At 37.7% G+C, this 16,968-nt stretch overlaps 1 protein-coding gene across 1 annotated transcript in view; it reads left to right on the top strand.

Moving 5' to 3' along the window:
- LOC136877076 (uncharacterized) overlaps positions 1-16,368 on the top strand; it is a 61,063-nt gene extending 44,695 nt beyond the window's left edge. Inside the window, exons 8-9 of the mRNA XM_067150895.2 lie at positions 8,627-8,738; positions 16,210-16,368. Of these exons, the coding sequence (XP_067006996.2) occupies positions 8,627-8,733 (107 nt within the window). The 3' untranslated portion in view covers positions 8,734-8,738; positions 16,210-16,368. The remainder of the gene's footprint in view (positions 1-8,626; positions 8,739-16,209) is intronic.
- Positions 16,369-16,968: the final 600 nt, after the last annotated feature.

The following is a 16,968-nucleotide window of genomic DNA, read 5'->3' as shown; positions in this document are numbered from 1 at the left end:
AGCTCCAAAATAACTCAAAAGTTTGTTAAATTTATACTTCATCATTTTAAAACGCAATAGGAATATGAAATTCGATTCACAGTGCATTTTTAAAAATTATTATACCCAGCACATAGCCGTAGGATGTACACTTCAAGCGTTACTATATAAAGGTTCACAAGAACGTTACATATTCTGGCATATCTTTGTAGATACCAATATAGCAAACAGTGGCTCCCGATTTGTTTTTGTAACGCCGTTGTTGTACAGGAGTGATACCTGTGTGGAATCAGGATATCTTATACAAAAGTAAGCAGTAACAGACTGGAAAGCAGCGGGAATGATTCATGGTATAAACAGGTGGTTTGCTATTTGCTTTACATCGCACCGGCACAGATAGTTCTCCTAGCGAGATGGGATAGGAAAGGCCTAGGAATGGGAAGAAAGCGGCCGTGGCTTTCACTAAGGTACAGCTCCAGCATTTGCCTGATGTGAAAATGTTAAACCACAGAAAACCATCTTCAGGGCTGCTGAAATTTGATATGGATATACCTCAGATATTCAGCTCAAATTCCGATCTATTCTAATTTTTCAATAATAATTTTACCTTTTCAAAATAGCGGTCATTAATACGTAGATATGTACCGAAATTACACATCCTTCATGCGCTAAAAATACGGGCAAATGGTTCGTCCAATCAGCGAATAAAGCCCCGTTTGTGGACTTAAAATTCAGGTTTATACAAATAAATATAATATGCATTTTCTTTGTAATTGTAAGAATTAACCAGGAAATTTGGCTTTTATGTGTTAAAGCACGCTTTTCATAACCACAGCACCGCCAGCGCTGTCCAGTTAGGTATTTGGCCGGTTTTTGTCAGGTACTGGTAATTCATGCAGGGTACTAGAGGTGCGAAGTTTGCTGCTTAAAAATTACACGTCAGCAAAGAGTATAAACAAAAGTCACTGAATTTACGTAGTGGGAATATTACAGCGAAACTTCCCCACATGACAACCCCTTAAAGCCAACCACCCGTATTCCCGACCACTTTTATCCGGCATGGAATGATATTCTCATAAGTCCAATGCATTCCATCTCTAATGCAACCTTACCACCCCCGCCAATGCCCCATAGAACCACATGACAGCAAGATAATCCCCATAATATCGGGCTACCGCCATATAGTACTCTACGCCAAGGCGTTCGATGGTATGGGACCTTTTTAGTCTAGAGTCAAATGCCACCTCATCTAGAAAGAACAAAAAAAGATAATCTTCAGAATGATGGGTGAGCAAATGCTCTTCCGACCGTGCAAGGATCAACTGCACTCCTCCGTTCCATAGAATCAAACCAACGGCCTCCCAGGGCCACGGTGCGTTCGCGGCAAAAGATCAAAAAATAACACATAACTAGCTTAAAGGCTTAAATGAACGGAAGGAAATTTAGGATGCAATGTTTTCCGGCAAAATGACAGGCAAACAAAAGTTTAATTACCTATTTATTAATCCTTGATAAATCATAATTAATTACAATTTAACTTGAATAATTATAATATAATCATAATAGAATATACAATGTCCGATGGACTAAATACAAAATTTTGAAATATCGAAGTTGATTTCTCCATTCCCTCTTTTTGACATGACGATAAGTATTACATTAAAATTGGTATAACATTTTTTAAAAAAAATCAGAAATATCCTTGTAAATGCGACGGTTATCATTACGAACTTTCTTCACTATCAGAAGAAACAATTATTTATACAACAAAAAAATTGAAGATAACTTGGAGTGATCGCCTAGCTAAATTATACTACAAAATAAGTAAACAAAAGAATAAGTGAATACTAGTCGATAAAATCATAATCATAAAAAAATTGACTGATGTCGGGTCCAGAAATCGAACCCACATCACAATGAATCCAATGACAAAATGACGAGATAGATCTCGTTTTGTCATCCAAATAAAAATATAAAACACAACTAAAAGAGCGTATTTAAAAAATGTACACATATTTTAGAATGGAACGATAAACAATATACGCATGCAACTGGCTGTATAATGAAAAATAAAAATAAATTGTGTGACAAAGAAAATCCAAGGTCTGCCTCAGAGTTCGAAGCGATGATAACCAGGATGGCATCGACACGGGTCTATAAAATCTCCCTTTCTCAGTTATTCATAGGGTCAACAAATCAATAATAATACTAGCGTTCCAGTTATTTAATTTCATTACAGAATTAAACATGAAAGAGTTAAAAGAATCCTTTAAAATATAATCGGTTTTATGCGTACTTCCCTGCTTTCAGGCTTAGTGGACAGGCTTGAACAGTACACCTGGCAGTGACCCTTTACAAAGGGACGAGCTCACTCGCTCCCCTCTAAACCATAAATCCTACGACATCCAGCCACAGCAAGTAAATGCCGGGCGTGACAGAAAATTTCTTGTCAACTGCTCAAGGCGAGACCAAATCGTCTCTCTTAGAATCCATCATTGGTAAATAATCTCATTTCAACTGATATCCTCATATCATATTCCAAAGCTCCACTGGCTTATTAATTCACTGCCCTATCACAATTCTTTAATTCAATATCAAGCCACTATTCATCTTCTCAGTTTCACATCCATAGACTTAGAATGACCGGGTTCACATCCATCCGATTACAGAAATTATCACAGCCTATGTTTTCCTACAGTTTAAACTCAGACAAAGAATCAAATATGGATTTTAAACATATCCATAATGTTATTCTCATATACAGAAAGGGAAATATTTGACATTAAAGGAAATCACTAATCTCAATGGGAGGGCGTTTGTTCGATGTCCAGGCTTGTCACAAGTTACGCATATATATAATTAATACAGCCATCTACATATTGTTATCATGCAAATTACGTGAAAATAAGAGTGCCTTCCTATCTTGATGGTATAAACCGATAGTTCATTTTTAAGACATTAACACCATGCTTTACCACAATAGGCTTGAATATCCCGTAAATAAAATATACATATCACGGTCTGAAATTATCAATAATACAATCTATATTTTCTTCACCTAATCTAAGCACTCTGAGACGAACTAATATTTTTTCATTAAATCACGTACATGCATTACATTAGATATATTTTTCATGCCCGAAATTTTAGCTATGTAGTAAGACTTTCAATTCCATCTAGAAATATATAAATGATATGAAGACCACTCACAAGTTCTCTCTCTAATTCATGAATACATGCAATTTACATTTCTAACCTAATTTATGTGATCTGCACATTATATAACCATGCAATATTTAGATAAAATTTTATATTTTTGTACTTATCATCATGTCGTGAAATCCGTGGCTCGGGCCTAGGAAAAGGCCCTTATCGTCGTTTAAGCTCTCATGGTGCTGACGTTGGTCACATGTTCGTATCCACTGCTATTCCTGCTGAGCACGTTCATAATCCCAGGTCCTCTTCTGCACTATAACAACTTTAATGATGTTGACATATGTTGCGTCACTTTAAAAAAATACTGTAACACAGTTCTTGCGGTCACATTACTTAAACACTTTCAGTACTATCATTTGTACAACATTATAATAGTTTTGAAGATGCAAAATGTATCTTTTCATCCTCAAATACAGGTGAGGTCAGACCACCAGCGAACCGTGGGTCTGCCTTGAATCCTTCGCGTCAAGTGGATGTTGTGTCAACATGGCCGCTCTTTTTATAACCTAAGCCTTACACGCACAATAGACGGCGGTCAGTCCCCCACCATTTTTAAATTAATAGTTCTACATGTCGTATGACATCGGTAATGCGCTCAAATGTGTGACTCAGATTCTTAAGTACTCCTGTTATGTGCGGAACTTTTATCGATCGGCCGTTTCTTTAAAATTTATTATCAAAATGATGCCCCTACAGAATCCCCCGTGAGGGTTCTGCATACATAGTGAGCGTGCTGACATGATAGTTGTTATATAATTCAATGATCGCGTATTTTTCCACACGTTAACATTTTACAAACAACTGGAATTTGGCAGAGGTCTATTATGAAACCATATGACATACCGAGGTTTCCCATACTAATTGTTATACATATCTCGAAATCTTACCATACAAATGAAGCTTGCAAGTTGGCATCGCCGCGTTTCGGCCATTTTTTCAGCGGGTGGAGGAATTAGAATTGATTTTCTTTCCTTGTCACTTTTCGTCTCTCTCTCTCTCTATCTCTCTCTATCTCTCTCTCTCTCTCTCTCTCTCTCTCTCTCTCTCTCTCTCTCTCTCTATCTGGGGATTCCTTCAGTTACGACGGAGTCGTGTTTACCAAGTTAGAAGGGATGTGTAAGCATGTGCAACCTAATGCGACTTTCTGTAATATGTACAAGGGAGCTTAACAAAAGTTTTTCACTGCCTAAAGTAATTAATAAATAAATATGTACATGACCGATACGGTCACACTAAGACGACCACCGCTTCCTCCGATCAATGACCATGAATTTTATTCATAAATCAACAAAATATCCTCTATCAGACGACCGGAAACTATCATCAAAAATATTTACAATGTGGTATTGCACATATCTGTGCATACGTACATGCACTATTCCTGCAATATCTGATTCTCATTGCTCCTAGAGAGCAGTGAGTGCGTAAGAAGAAAATGATTGTTCTTTCTCAGTACGAGTCAATTTCTGTAATAAAGGAAGATCTCATTGAGATGTAGCAAACGACTTTAGCTACAAATCATAAACGTTACCTCAAAGAATAGAAGGAAATGCGTTTTTCAAGGGGTTAAAACGAACACGTGCTAAGACATTACCCGCAACTGGAGCAATGTTGTAGGGAAAAGACTTCAAATTTGTTTCTGATCTTACAAAAATCAACAATATTATGCCTTTCAACGTTCAGTCTGCAAGACTCTGTGAATTATCTAAACGCTACCACAATCCTCTACATGTAACTAGCTCTGTGGCCTCGTTCTTTAAATCATTAGAACTGAGTCAAACCGTCGTCATTTCGGTATCGCTCTACTTCTCGTACCCTCCATGACCAAATCTATTATTCTCCTAGGTAACCTATCCTCCATTTCCTCACATGACCCCATCATCGAAGCCGGTTTATGCGTACAGCTTTATCAACTGAGTTCATTCCTAACTTACCATTTATCTCATCATTCCGACTACCCTCCTGCTATTGTTCCCACCTGTTATTCCAGCGATCATTCTCGCTCGTTTCATGTTTGTTACTTATGACTTATAAATAAGATATGCTGAGTCCACCCATCTTTCATTTCAATAAAGCAAAATTGATGTGAAGACAGACCGGTGTAAACATACTGTAGTTTCGTCTGGAAGCAGACTTCCTTTTACGGAATGCTGTTGATAGCAACTACGAACGCACTGCATTAGCTTTGCTGCGTCTTCATTCGTACTCACTTACTATACTACCATTCTGGGAGAATACATATTCTGAGCGCTTGAAATTATCTACCTGTTCCAGCTTATTATTCCTAACTTGATATTCAATTCCTCTAAGTTTCGTATCATACTCGTTGCACCTATTTTTAAGTCAAGATATTAGACTGCAGGTTTTCAGCAAAATCTGCGATTAAGACCAGTATAGTCCAAACTGGTTACTGCATTTCCATCTACCTAAATCCGTCCCGGCCACTTGATGCTTTTCATTAGATGATCCATTTACACTATGAACAACAAAAGTTAAAGATCACAGTCTTGATAACCGCTGTAAGTACCTTGAACCAAGAAATCATTCTACAATCAATTCTCACCACAGCCCAATTCATAGCGTAAATGCCTTTGATTGCTTTTAATAATCTGCCCTTAATTCCATAATCCCGTAATAAGGCGAACATATTTCCCTTCGATACTATATCATATGCCTTCTCCAGAACTACGAAACATAAACATAACTAGGTATTCCTCTCGTAGCATTTTGTAATTACTTGGCGTATACCGAAAATCTCATCCCGAACGCCCCTCTGTGGTCTGAAACCACAATGGTTTTCATCACTCTTACTCTCAACCACTGGTCGCCCCCTCCCTTCCAAAAAGCCAGTGAACACGTTGCCTGGTATCAATGAAATACCTCGATAGTTTTTAGAATGCTTCCTGTTTTCTTGCTCATAGACAGGTGCAATTACTGCTTTCGTCTAATCAGAAGGTATCTTACTAACATTTCATGCTAATCTTAATACGCTATGAAGCCGTTTCATCCCTGCCTTCCCACTATAGTTCACCAGTTCAGGTTTAAATTCATCTTTTCCTGCTGCGTTACAACATCGGAGTCTATTTATCATCCTTTCCAATTCCTCGAGCGTAATTTCACTTATATCATGGTCTTCGTCTCAATTGCTCTGTTAATCGCGATGTCAACAGAAAGATTTCCTTTTGCGTCGATAATATTTCCAAAATATTTCTTCCACCTGCCCAGTGATTCCCTGGGATCTGCTCTGAGTTCACCTGATTTGACCAAAATCATGTCCCTTTTCCCTCCCTGAACAACATTATTACTGTCCAGAAAGTTTCCCCACACCTTGACCTAGCCATTCCAAGTTATAACTAAGTTATAGTTCTTTTTTGGATTCAAGAACTATTTGTTTCGGTCTGTTTCTTTCACCTATGTTCAACTCCCTGTCTGCACCAGCCCTCCTTTTATGTTTACAAAATGCCGTTAGTTCATCATTCCACCAAGATGTTCGCTTTTTCCATCTTTACACATAGTTGTCGCTATGCATTCCTCTGCTCTTTTTACTACATCATCCCTCTATCCTACCCAATCTCTTTCTATATCCTGAACATGCTTACTGCCTATTGTTCGGAAATTTATCGAATCATATGCATGCACTTCTGTCTAATTTCCTCGTCCTGGAGATTTTTTCCCCTTCTATCCTAGGCCTAGAGATACTTAGTTCAGTAAAGATCAGATAGTGGTCTGAATCATCGAAAATTCTCCGGAATACCCAAACATTTCTAACAGATTTCATGAATTGAAATTCGGTTATGATATAGTCTATCATGAATCTGGTGCCCAAACCCTCCCATGTGTAGCGGTAAATAGCCGTATACTTGAAGAATATATTCGTAACCGCTAAACCCATACTAGCTCAGAAATTCAGTAAACGCTTCCCATTCCTGTTAGGTTCCATATCTTTCCCACATTTACTTATCACATTTTCGTTTCCTTCAGTTATATTTCCAACTCTCGCATTAAAATCGCCCTTTACTACTATCCAATCCTTGCTTTTGACACTGTCTACGATATCACTCAGTGCTTCTCTTTAAATGTAGTTAATTTCTCCGCAAGTAACGGATGGTTAGATCAATTTCGTCTGTGACACAATACCACCTTGCGAGTAGTTTGCAGAATATTGCTTTATATAATGTGTATGTAGTACTAGTAGAAGGTAACCCTTCTAAAAGTCCGATTCTTGGATTATTTATAATCTAATCGGCTTCTAGAAGTTTCACTATTTTAACCTAATTCTAAATTTGAACCATTTCATGTTTGTCAGTCTGTGAAGCAGTCAGCTTTGTGCGTGTGGGTTCGATACTGACTGGCGTCGGTGGCAATCTATTACGTCTCAATGTCACTATCGTTGATTTTCAACACGTTAAAGAAATTTTGTGGGACATCATTCCGACACGCTATAATCTCTTAAAATTCGCAGCAATTGTAAAGTATGTTTCATATTGGTTTAGGACTGAAAAGGAAGCAACCGTGGCCTTAATTAAGGTACATCACACGAATTTGATTGGTGTGAAAATGAGGAAACTACGGAAAATTATTTTCAAGGTTACCGATAGCGAGGTTCGAACCCAGTATCTCCTGACAAGATGACAGCTCTGTGACCTAAATCGCGCAGCATATACTCGCTCGGTCAATTGGAATATTTTATATATTTTCTGTGGAGTTAAAAACCTCTTTCAGGTAAAAAACATTGATTTCCACGCCTTTCTTGCCGGTACCTCCCTTGTAAGCTCTTCAATTTCCATGCCCACCCCTCCCCCTCGCACACACACACACACACACACACACCGTCATTAAAATAATTCTCAAAATCATATTCACAGAATAACTGATGTTCACAAAAACTGGTGTGTGTGGCGAAAATAAGAAATAAGCTTAAACTGAAATAAATAAAAATAAACATAGGTCAACAAACTGTAATTATCATGCTGCTCCTTCAATCCCAAGTTATGTCTGATGAGAACTTCAAATAGACATATTACTAAATTACCTAATATTACCTATTTGCACTCATATCAATTTGCCTGACTTTTTTAAAAACAACAATTTGCCTTCAGGAAGTGAACGTGTGCTTCAGTGCATAGGCACTCAGAAACAAGACTGGGAGATTGTTTTTCAATAGTTGCCAACTCTGCTGCAAGGAAACTGTCACTCACAAGTTTTAATGCCGTACGCAATATATTAATGTATCTGTTAATCGGATCACATGTTCCATTTTCCTTCTGAGTAAGTTGTCTGACCTTCCCTTGTAAAAATCTCATCCCCCACTCCCGGTTTGGGAATCACTGCTTTAAAGCCATTAGCAGTCGACGAGAGATTATTATTATTATTATTATTATTATTATTATTATTGTTGTTGTTGTTGTTATTTGTTATGTACTTGTTTCAGTGTCCAAATGTACATTCGGTAAGCTTGAGCTGAAAATAGGGGAGAAGCTGAATGGCGAAGCTAATTGTACTTGCATCATTCCACCCCATGTGACCTGCACAAAGTGACTCAGGTAAGTTGCTCTTATCAAGACGTTGTTGACAGTTAGTTTAAGAGGAAATTATGAATAACTTACTATGTAACTAGATATTAAACTTCAAGTGTGAAAAACAAGCAAAATCATTTCTGTATAGAGAGTGCCTGACATATATACGATATATGGTCCCATAGACAGTTGATCTCTTCGGGGCCTCCTTGATAAATATTTCCCCAAATTTTGATAAAACAGCTAATACAGTAAAATAATAAAATAATACCAGTAATCTATATAAATAAAGTTGTAGGGGGTCCGCTGTCTGTAATTTCGTTTGTTTTGCCAATTTTTCAGGTATTTATCCGTTTTAGGTCAAGTAAAGGCCGAATCGGTGATTTTTATTTTTCGTGTCTGTCCGTTTGTTTGTTCCACCATCACGGCGAAACGGCTGGATAGATCTCGACGAAACGTCATATTTTGTGTACTCATCCCGGGGAAGGTTTTAGTGTGCATATCATTTTTAAATCTTTGAATAGACGGGGGGGGGGGGGGGTTAATAGGAAAATAAGAATGGTTTTCCTCCATTTTCTCTTATACTATTGATTTCCTGTAACCTCCGTGAACTGTATGTGAAACGCCTCTTCATTATAAACAACGTTTGTTATATTCATAATTTACCTTCCCCTTCAAATGACGGAGAAATTTACAATTTTCTGCGGGTATCATGCTCTGCATTGAGTGACCGACAGACCGACAACGAACCTACAGGTTACCATGGCAACGTCTCTGACTGCTTGCCAGCAGGGAAGTAACGTATTCCCATTTTCGTCATCATTCCTGAAAATTCGTGGTTGTTCCTTGGGTAGAATGGAAGAGAGGCGTCAATCGACCATTCTGCGGGATATTGGCGGAATATCGTTATAGGTTATAACCGTCCTCGAATAGCTTAAGTAATAACACCATTAGTCATCTTCGTATTTTACCTAAGAAACCCTGCGCCAAAATTTCTCCCCTGTTACCGCTTTCTTATATCCGTAACTCATACCATCATGATTTATTGAGGAGCATTTGATTTTCCAATACATCCACTTGGTATTTACATATTTGTGCTATCCGGCTGTCCTCAGTTATAATCCTATTTTCTATTAATTTCAACTTTCTCAGCTGTTCTACTTTCTTCCTTAATTACTCCGTATGTATGCGAGTGCTCATCCCGAAACCGGGACACTCTTTCTTTGAGGAAATATTCCAAGCTATGCAAATGTATAACTTTTGGCCCCGGAAAATGTCGGAATATGGATGCAGTTTTAACGAAGATGCAGACCTTCGTTACGGAATAATTGGGGTATAAATGGTAAGTCGTATCACAAAACAGCAAGCACAATCGCCTGTCAATTTGGAGAGATCTACAACTTTGGACCTGTGACATTTTGTCGTATCTCTATCCCTTATACGTTAAATAGAACTGCATTTCTCGAGTCCAAGTTAATTTTGTACTTTTTACACTATACGTTATCGTTTGGCATACTTATAAGAAAGGTGAATCATGACGTTGGGCTCGCACATTTACATGACCAGTAGCCAAATGTTCGCCAAATGTTATGATTCCAGGGTTCAGAGCACAAAAAAAGCAACCACGTAGCTGACACAATTCGATTAGTGGTAGTATCTTTAAACAAAACCTCCTGCTTTGGAAAATGTTCGAGGGTGATCAAGCACATAATTCATACCACGAAACAATATATTATCGTAATCATCTGAACCTCTTTTGTGTCCGTAATGTCTTCGTCTTTTCTAGCCCTTTCCCCAGTTGTCTGTCGTCGGCACTAATGTGAATTAGGCCTACACTTACGGCACGATACTCTTCCTGATGCCAAAGCCATTTGGAGGTACAGTGTGTATTCACTATGGCGGGTTTCTGTGATGGTTAATAATGTGACTGATATGTTGTGTCTAAATGAAGATTGTGTACAGATACGATCATAAACACCCACCTTTGAGCTGGAGGAATTAAACAATCATGGTTAAAATCCCTAACCAGGCCCGAAATCGAACCTGGGGCACTGTGAATCAAAGGTCACTGCGCTAACCATTCACCAATGATGAATTTACAGAACTTCTGCAGCTGTCAGAAAGATAGGACTGACCAGGAGGGGAGGGGGTCAAATGAGGTAGGTAGGGTTGAGACTCTGGTCATGGGGGATTCTATCGTTAGACATGTCGGGAAAGTGTGTGGAGGAAATGGTACCAGGGTTGAGTGTTATCCAGGAATTAGGTTAAGGCAGATGTTGAGGAAAGTAGAAGGGACGAGGGAAAGGAGAATGTGGTAGCGTTTCACGTTGGTACTAACAACGTATTGCACCATTCCCGCGTCCAGGTGAGGATACATGGGTTCCAGACTAGCTCTTGATAAACGATTCCATCTGTTTAACATTGCTGGGTTGTGGGTTCCGCGTGAGAAAGTACCCCGATGGTCTATGGTAAATCTCAACCTACGCAGAAGGACGTCTCCAACACGCTATCAGTCGGATACCATACTCGCATGTCGCCGAAATTTATCGCAAAATCCAGGTTATTACGGTATTTCAAGAAATTCGTGAATGTTGCTACCGAAATCGCAATCAGAAAATGAGTCAATATAGCCTTATATCTAGCTCTTATTCTAAGTAGGCATTAAAAGAATTTTTATAGTTTCACTACTCAGCTTTTATTGGCAATTCAGTCTAAGTATCATTTAAATGTTATGTAAAATATCGTTAGAAATTGCCTCATATAACGTAGACAGTCTCATAATGCTATCAGCATCTCTATGCGTTATGATTATGTTGCAATAAAGGAAAACAGGTTTTGAAAAACCTTTAACAAGTAATTGGAAACCAGGCTTTAATCATCGACACACTAATTCTGGCCTGTCGAAATACTAGGTTGTAATTAGGTAATTTCCGTAAAAATCAAACGAAAAATTAAAATTAAAATATATATAATCAAATGAAACATATTAAATATAGTTGAAATAATTAGATGCATCCAATTAGTTAAAATGGAAAGAAAATTGTACTCCCTACTATATACAACATTTCAAATTATAGTTTCAAATTAGAATGTGAAAGCGCAGTGAAAATAACCAATAAATAATTAATTAATTAAGATCTGGAATCTTTTCTTAGTGAGCTGGATTGCTCCTCAAAGTTACCAAAAATTCTATCATTTAATCTTTAATTCACATGTGACTAGTGAAATGAGTATCACTTTGCTGAAAACTTAACATCCGTGTCCATGCACAGTAGGAAACCGTGTGAGAAAGCAATGTTTGTTTCCTTAGGACTTCAACTAATTCATAAGTTTGAAAATTTCCATGTTCGTTTCATATTCCACAATGTCTGATCTCCATATAAGCAAATTCAAGTCCACTCTAAGTCGTAATTAATCTCAAATTAATTATATCATAAGGCTTATGTGGCTAACTCACTCAATTATTATATTAATTCATGATTGAAATTCAATTTAAGTGCGTATCTGGCTGAATGAAGCATTGCCAAGTGTACTTAACTAACTTTCCAACAAATTATACCACAAGTGGAAAAATTGGCATACTAGAAGACTCTACCTTCATCTAAAAGTCCATATATGAATGACTAAGTCACCAGTGATGTGTCAAACTGCTCCCATAAAATCATAAATCAAGTTACCGTGTGTGAGAGTACTTAAAAATGATCGTGGATAACTCAGTGAAGGCCTAAATATTAACGTTATTCGCCTTTTGGCTCAAACGATGATTCGACGTAGTCAAATAACTCTGTATTGATGGCATTGAGATCGTATCCTATTTTGTGTATCAGGGAATAAAAACAGCAATTGAAAACAGTACGTTTCAATATCTACCTTAGCATGCGCAATTTACATATACTGTCATCTCTCAGAAGAATACTATGACCAACTTTTCAAATAACAATAACTATCACCATCACAACTTAACATCAACTCATATTATTACTTCATTCACCATTTATCACTTCAAATATCACGTACCATTCATATTAGTGCGTCTCAGGCACTCATCTCATCAAATACGCAGCATATGTGCCATAACCTACACATATAAAAACATTATCCTTACCGTCATAGTATCAAAGGAAAGTGCATCACAATACTAAACTGTACTACTATACTTCGTCGTAAACATTCCCTAAATACGATCTCCAAGCTTGTTATTCTGTTAAAACCATCACACATGTATATTAACCTTCATATAATACTCTAACACTTCACTGACAACGATTTAAAAATATCAATCACTTTCTCTCGCATCACATTGATAAATTTGCGAACGGCATTAACTGGTATTGTACGCCTATACATGGGATTAACCATAACTTCAGATGAATACCTACTTCCTTGTAACTACACTTGAATATTATCTACGCACGCACAATGTCACAAATCATATCACACATAGCCAAAAAAATAAAGGTTTCTACTTACGAAAAACGACTCATAGGGGACTTAACTTTGCTTATTGGGTAGTGTCTCCCATCTCGCTGTTGTTCATCGGGAATGGTAGGCCTCGCTCCATGGTTCTGCTTAGGTAATCGGGTCCATCTCGTCCTCTCAGCTGATTACCAACCCTCCTGGGTCATCAGTCTCGTGAAGCGCCACCATAGTCGGAGTAGTCTCTGCCTTGGTCTTTTAGAACATCATAGTGGTCTCTAGTACGTCAGGAACAGAATAATATAATTCATTAGTTAATATTGACATGCTGCAATTCGTTTCGTACTGCCAATGATAGGAATATATATGCTCTGGGCCGTCTAGTTTAGCTATAACAGCTCTAAATGTGCTATTATTTGTCAATTCTCTTGCTTGTTGAACGAATGTAATTTTTCCGTGGTTTTTTTTTTAGAATTGCACTTTACAGCTGATTGAAATCTCTACGATGTGCAGTATCGGACAAAATTTAATGCTTCCAAGTCCAACCGTGACGTAGTAGCTGAACAAGACTTGACGATTCCTTATCGCTGGTCTTAAATTTCGCGTATATATGTCAATCTATACAGTTGACGTTGAGCGGGCTGCCGCGGATTTAATTCTCCTCCAATAATTGATCATAAAATCAGATAACTGGCTTGTTTCTTTACTCGATTCCGTCCTATTTGCTGCAGTGCTGGATTGAGTCTAGTGTTCTAATGGAAGTCTCTTTTTATAATAATCAGTTTAAATAATCCGCTTCTGTCATTCTTTTCTCACAGCCTTCTAAGAATGGTTCTTTCGGTGACTACCGGTTGAAAGGATTATCTTTTCGGCTCGTACCGATGTTAATTGCTTTCATATTGATCTTTTAATGGCTGGAACGCCATTTTTGTTCCTAATACTGCAACTATAGAACGGTGAAATGGCACAGTATGACAAGCAGGAATAAGTACCAACATAGTTGGGGATGTGTGGGATCTGGTAAATGCAGCACGGGTAAAGTTTAAGGAAGCGGAGATTGTTATCAGTGGAATACTGTGTAGGAGGAATACTGACTGGAAGGTGATTGGGGATTTAGATGAGACTATGGAGTGGGTATGTGGGAAACAGGGAGTGACATTTCTAGATCCTAATGGGTGGGTAGGAGATAGGGATCTGCGCTCATATGGCCTTCACTTAAACCGCAGTGGTACATATAAGTTAGGAAATTTGTTTAGAAGGGTTATAGGGAGGTACATTCAGGGAAACAGGGTGGACTAGGAAGCGGTGTTAAGGGAACAGGGAACTGCAAATCAAGTAGGGATGACATACAACTGTTAGTGCTCAACTGTAGAAGTATTGTAAAGAAGGGAATAGAATTAAGTAATTTAATAGATATATACTAACCAGATATTGTAATAGGAGTTGAATCATGGCTGAGAAATGATATAATGGATGCAGAAATTTTCTCGCAGAACTGGAGGGTGTATCGTAGAGATAGGATAGGAATGGTAGGAGGGGGAGATTTAATTCTCGTGAAAGAAGAATTTGTAAGCTACGAAAAAGTTAAAGATGACAAGCACGAAATTCTGGGGGTAAGGCTCATCTCTAAAGATAATAGGCAACTTGATGTCTTTGGAGTGTACAGACCAGGAAAGGGTAGCGCAGATGCTGATTCAGAATTATATGATAAGATAATCAACTATGTGGGAAACGATATGGAAAGAAACGTGATTGTAGCGGGTGATCTCAATTTACCAAATGTCAATTGGGAAGGTAATGCGAACGACAGGAAACATGACCAACAAATGGCAAATAAGTTAATATGGGAAGGGCACCTGATTCAGAAAGTGATGGAACCAACTAGAGGGAAGAATATTCTAGATGTGGTGGTGGTAAAACCAGATGAGCTCTGTAGAGAAACCGAAGTAACGGATGGCATTAGTGATCACGAAGTTCTTTTTGTGTGTAATTAAAGATAAATGTGAAAGAAAGGAAGATATTAAAATTAGGACTCTTAGGCAGTACCATATGGCTGATAAAACAAGCATGAGGGAGTTTTTAATAAGTAACTATGATCGGTGGAAAACGGTAAATAAAAATGTAAACAGACTCTGGGATGGGTTTAAAGCAATTGTTGAGGAATGAGAAAATAGGTTTGTACCTTTAAAGGTGGTAAGGAATGGTAAAGATCCACTATATTATAACAGGGAAGTAAAGAGACTAAGAAGGAGGTGCAGGTTGGAAAGAAACAGAGTTAGAAATGGCTGTGGAAGTAAGGAGAAATTGAAGGAACTTACTAGGAAATTGAATCTAGCAAAGAAGGCAGCTAAAGATAACATGATGGCAAACATAATTGGTGGCCATACTAATTTTAGTGAAAAATGGAAGAGTATGTATAGGTACTTTAAGGCAGGAACAGGTTCCAAGAAGGACATTCCAGGAATCATTAATGAACAAGGGGAGTGTGTATGCGAGGATCTTCAAAAGGCAGAAGTATTCAGCCAGCAGTATGTAGAGATTGTTGGTGACTAATACTAAAGAAGTATTAAAATTTACCTACGACAGCAATGACATTTACAGTAAGATAAAAATGACGTGGAATAATATCAGTAAACGAAAAACTTTTAGTGGTGTTTTTAAAAGTAGGAAAGATCACAATATGAAGATCAAGGGGAGTTAGGGATTGGAATAACTTACCAAGGGAGATGTTCGATAAATTTTCAATTTCTTTGCAATCATATAAGAAAAGGCCAGGAAAACAACAGATAGGGAATCTGCCACCTGGGCGACTGCCCTAAATGCAGATCAGTAGTGATTGATTGATTGATTGATTGATTGATTGATTGATTGATTGATTGATTGATTGATTGATTGATTGATTGATTGATTGATTGATTGATTGATTGATTGATTGATTGATTGATTGATTGATTGATATTGTTACAACATATAAAAACAGTAGCAAAATGATTTTGCTTGTGCCTGAGTGTTTTAAAATACTGTTCTCACCACTAAGGGGTAGAAATAATAAATATGACACAGAACACATTTTTCTTTCCAGGCTCTATCACATGAAGCCAGCGTACATTCATGGAATTCAGACAGAAGATATATTTATGTCAAATTATTTTGTGAAGACATTTCCAGTTCAAGTTCTGTAATAGATAAAAGATGTATTTTAGTTACTTTGTATTAGCAAATAAATTATTTAAGTACCCCACAGAGTCTATCATTCACCCACCCGCTCCTTTCCTCGCAGAAATCTTCATGAGCGGTCTCTGCCAATCAGACTACATAAGAATGGATCAAACAACGATAAAGCAGAGTCCAATCTTACAGAACTCATTAAATTGTTTGGGAGAGAAATGCCACAATACATTGTATATTCGCGATATGTAGCATATTAGCAGCATTTACGAGAGCAGACGAGATGATCTTGCTCCAGATATCAACAGATTAACGGTTACAGTAAGTCATGATGTATGCGATCATTATAATATGGAGATTAACGATGAGAGTCATTAAAATGAAAAAAATGAATTATTAGTCCCAGTCGGATGTTACGGTGATGCTTTACCTTCCAACAATACTAGCACGAGAAAAACTGATGGCAGGCAATGGATACGAGCAGTAAAATATTTGCCACAAGGGGAAAAAGTGATAAGAGTCAAGCTGCCAGGTTACAAAACTGATGAGGGTCAGGCAGGTGCTCCTAGATTTCCCAGCTCTTTTGTAGTTTTTGTGATAGTATTTTGTATTGAGGTTATCTTCATTGTGTGAGTTGCCTTTTCTCAGTGTGTTTTACTTCTCATTACGAGTT

The sequence above is a fragment of the Anabrus simplex genome, chromosome 1 (genome assembly GCF_040414725.1).
Source record: "Anabrus simplex isolate iqAnaSimp1 chromosome 1, ASM4041472v1, whole genome shotgun sequence".
In the NCBI taxonomy this organism is placed as follows: Eukaryota; Metazoa; Arthropoda; class Insecta; order Orthoptera; family Tettigoniidae; genus Anabrus; species Anabrus simplex.
This window is presented reverse-complemented; position numbering and strand designations above follow the sequence as displayed.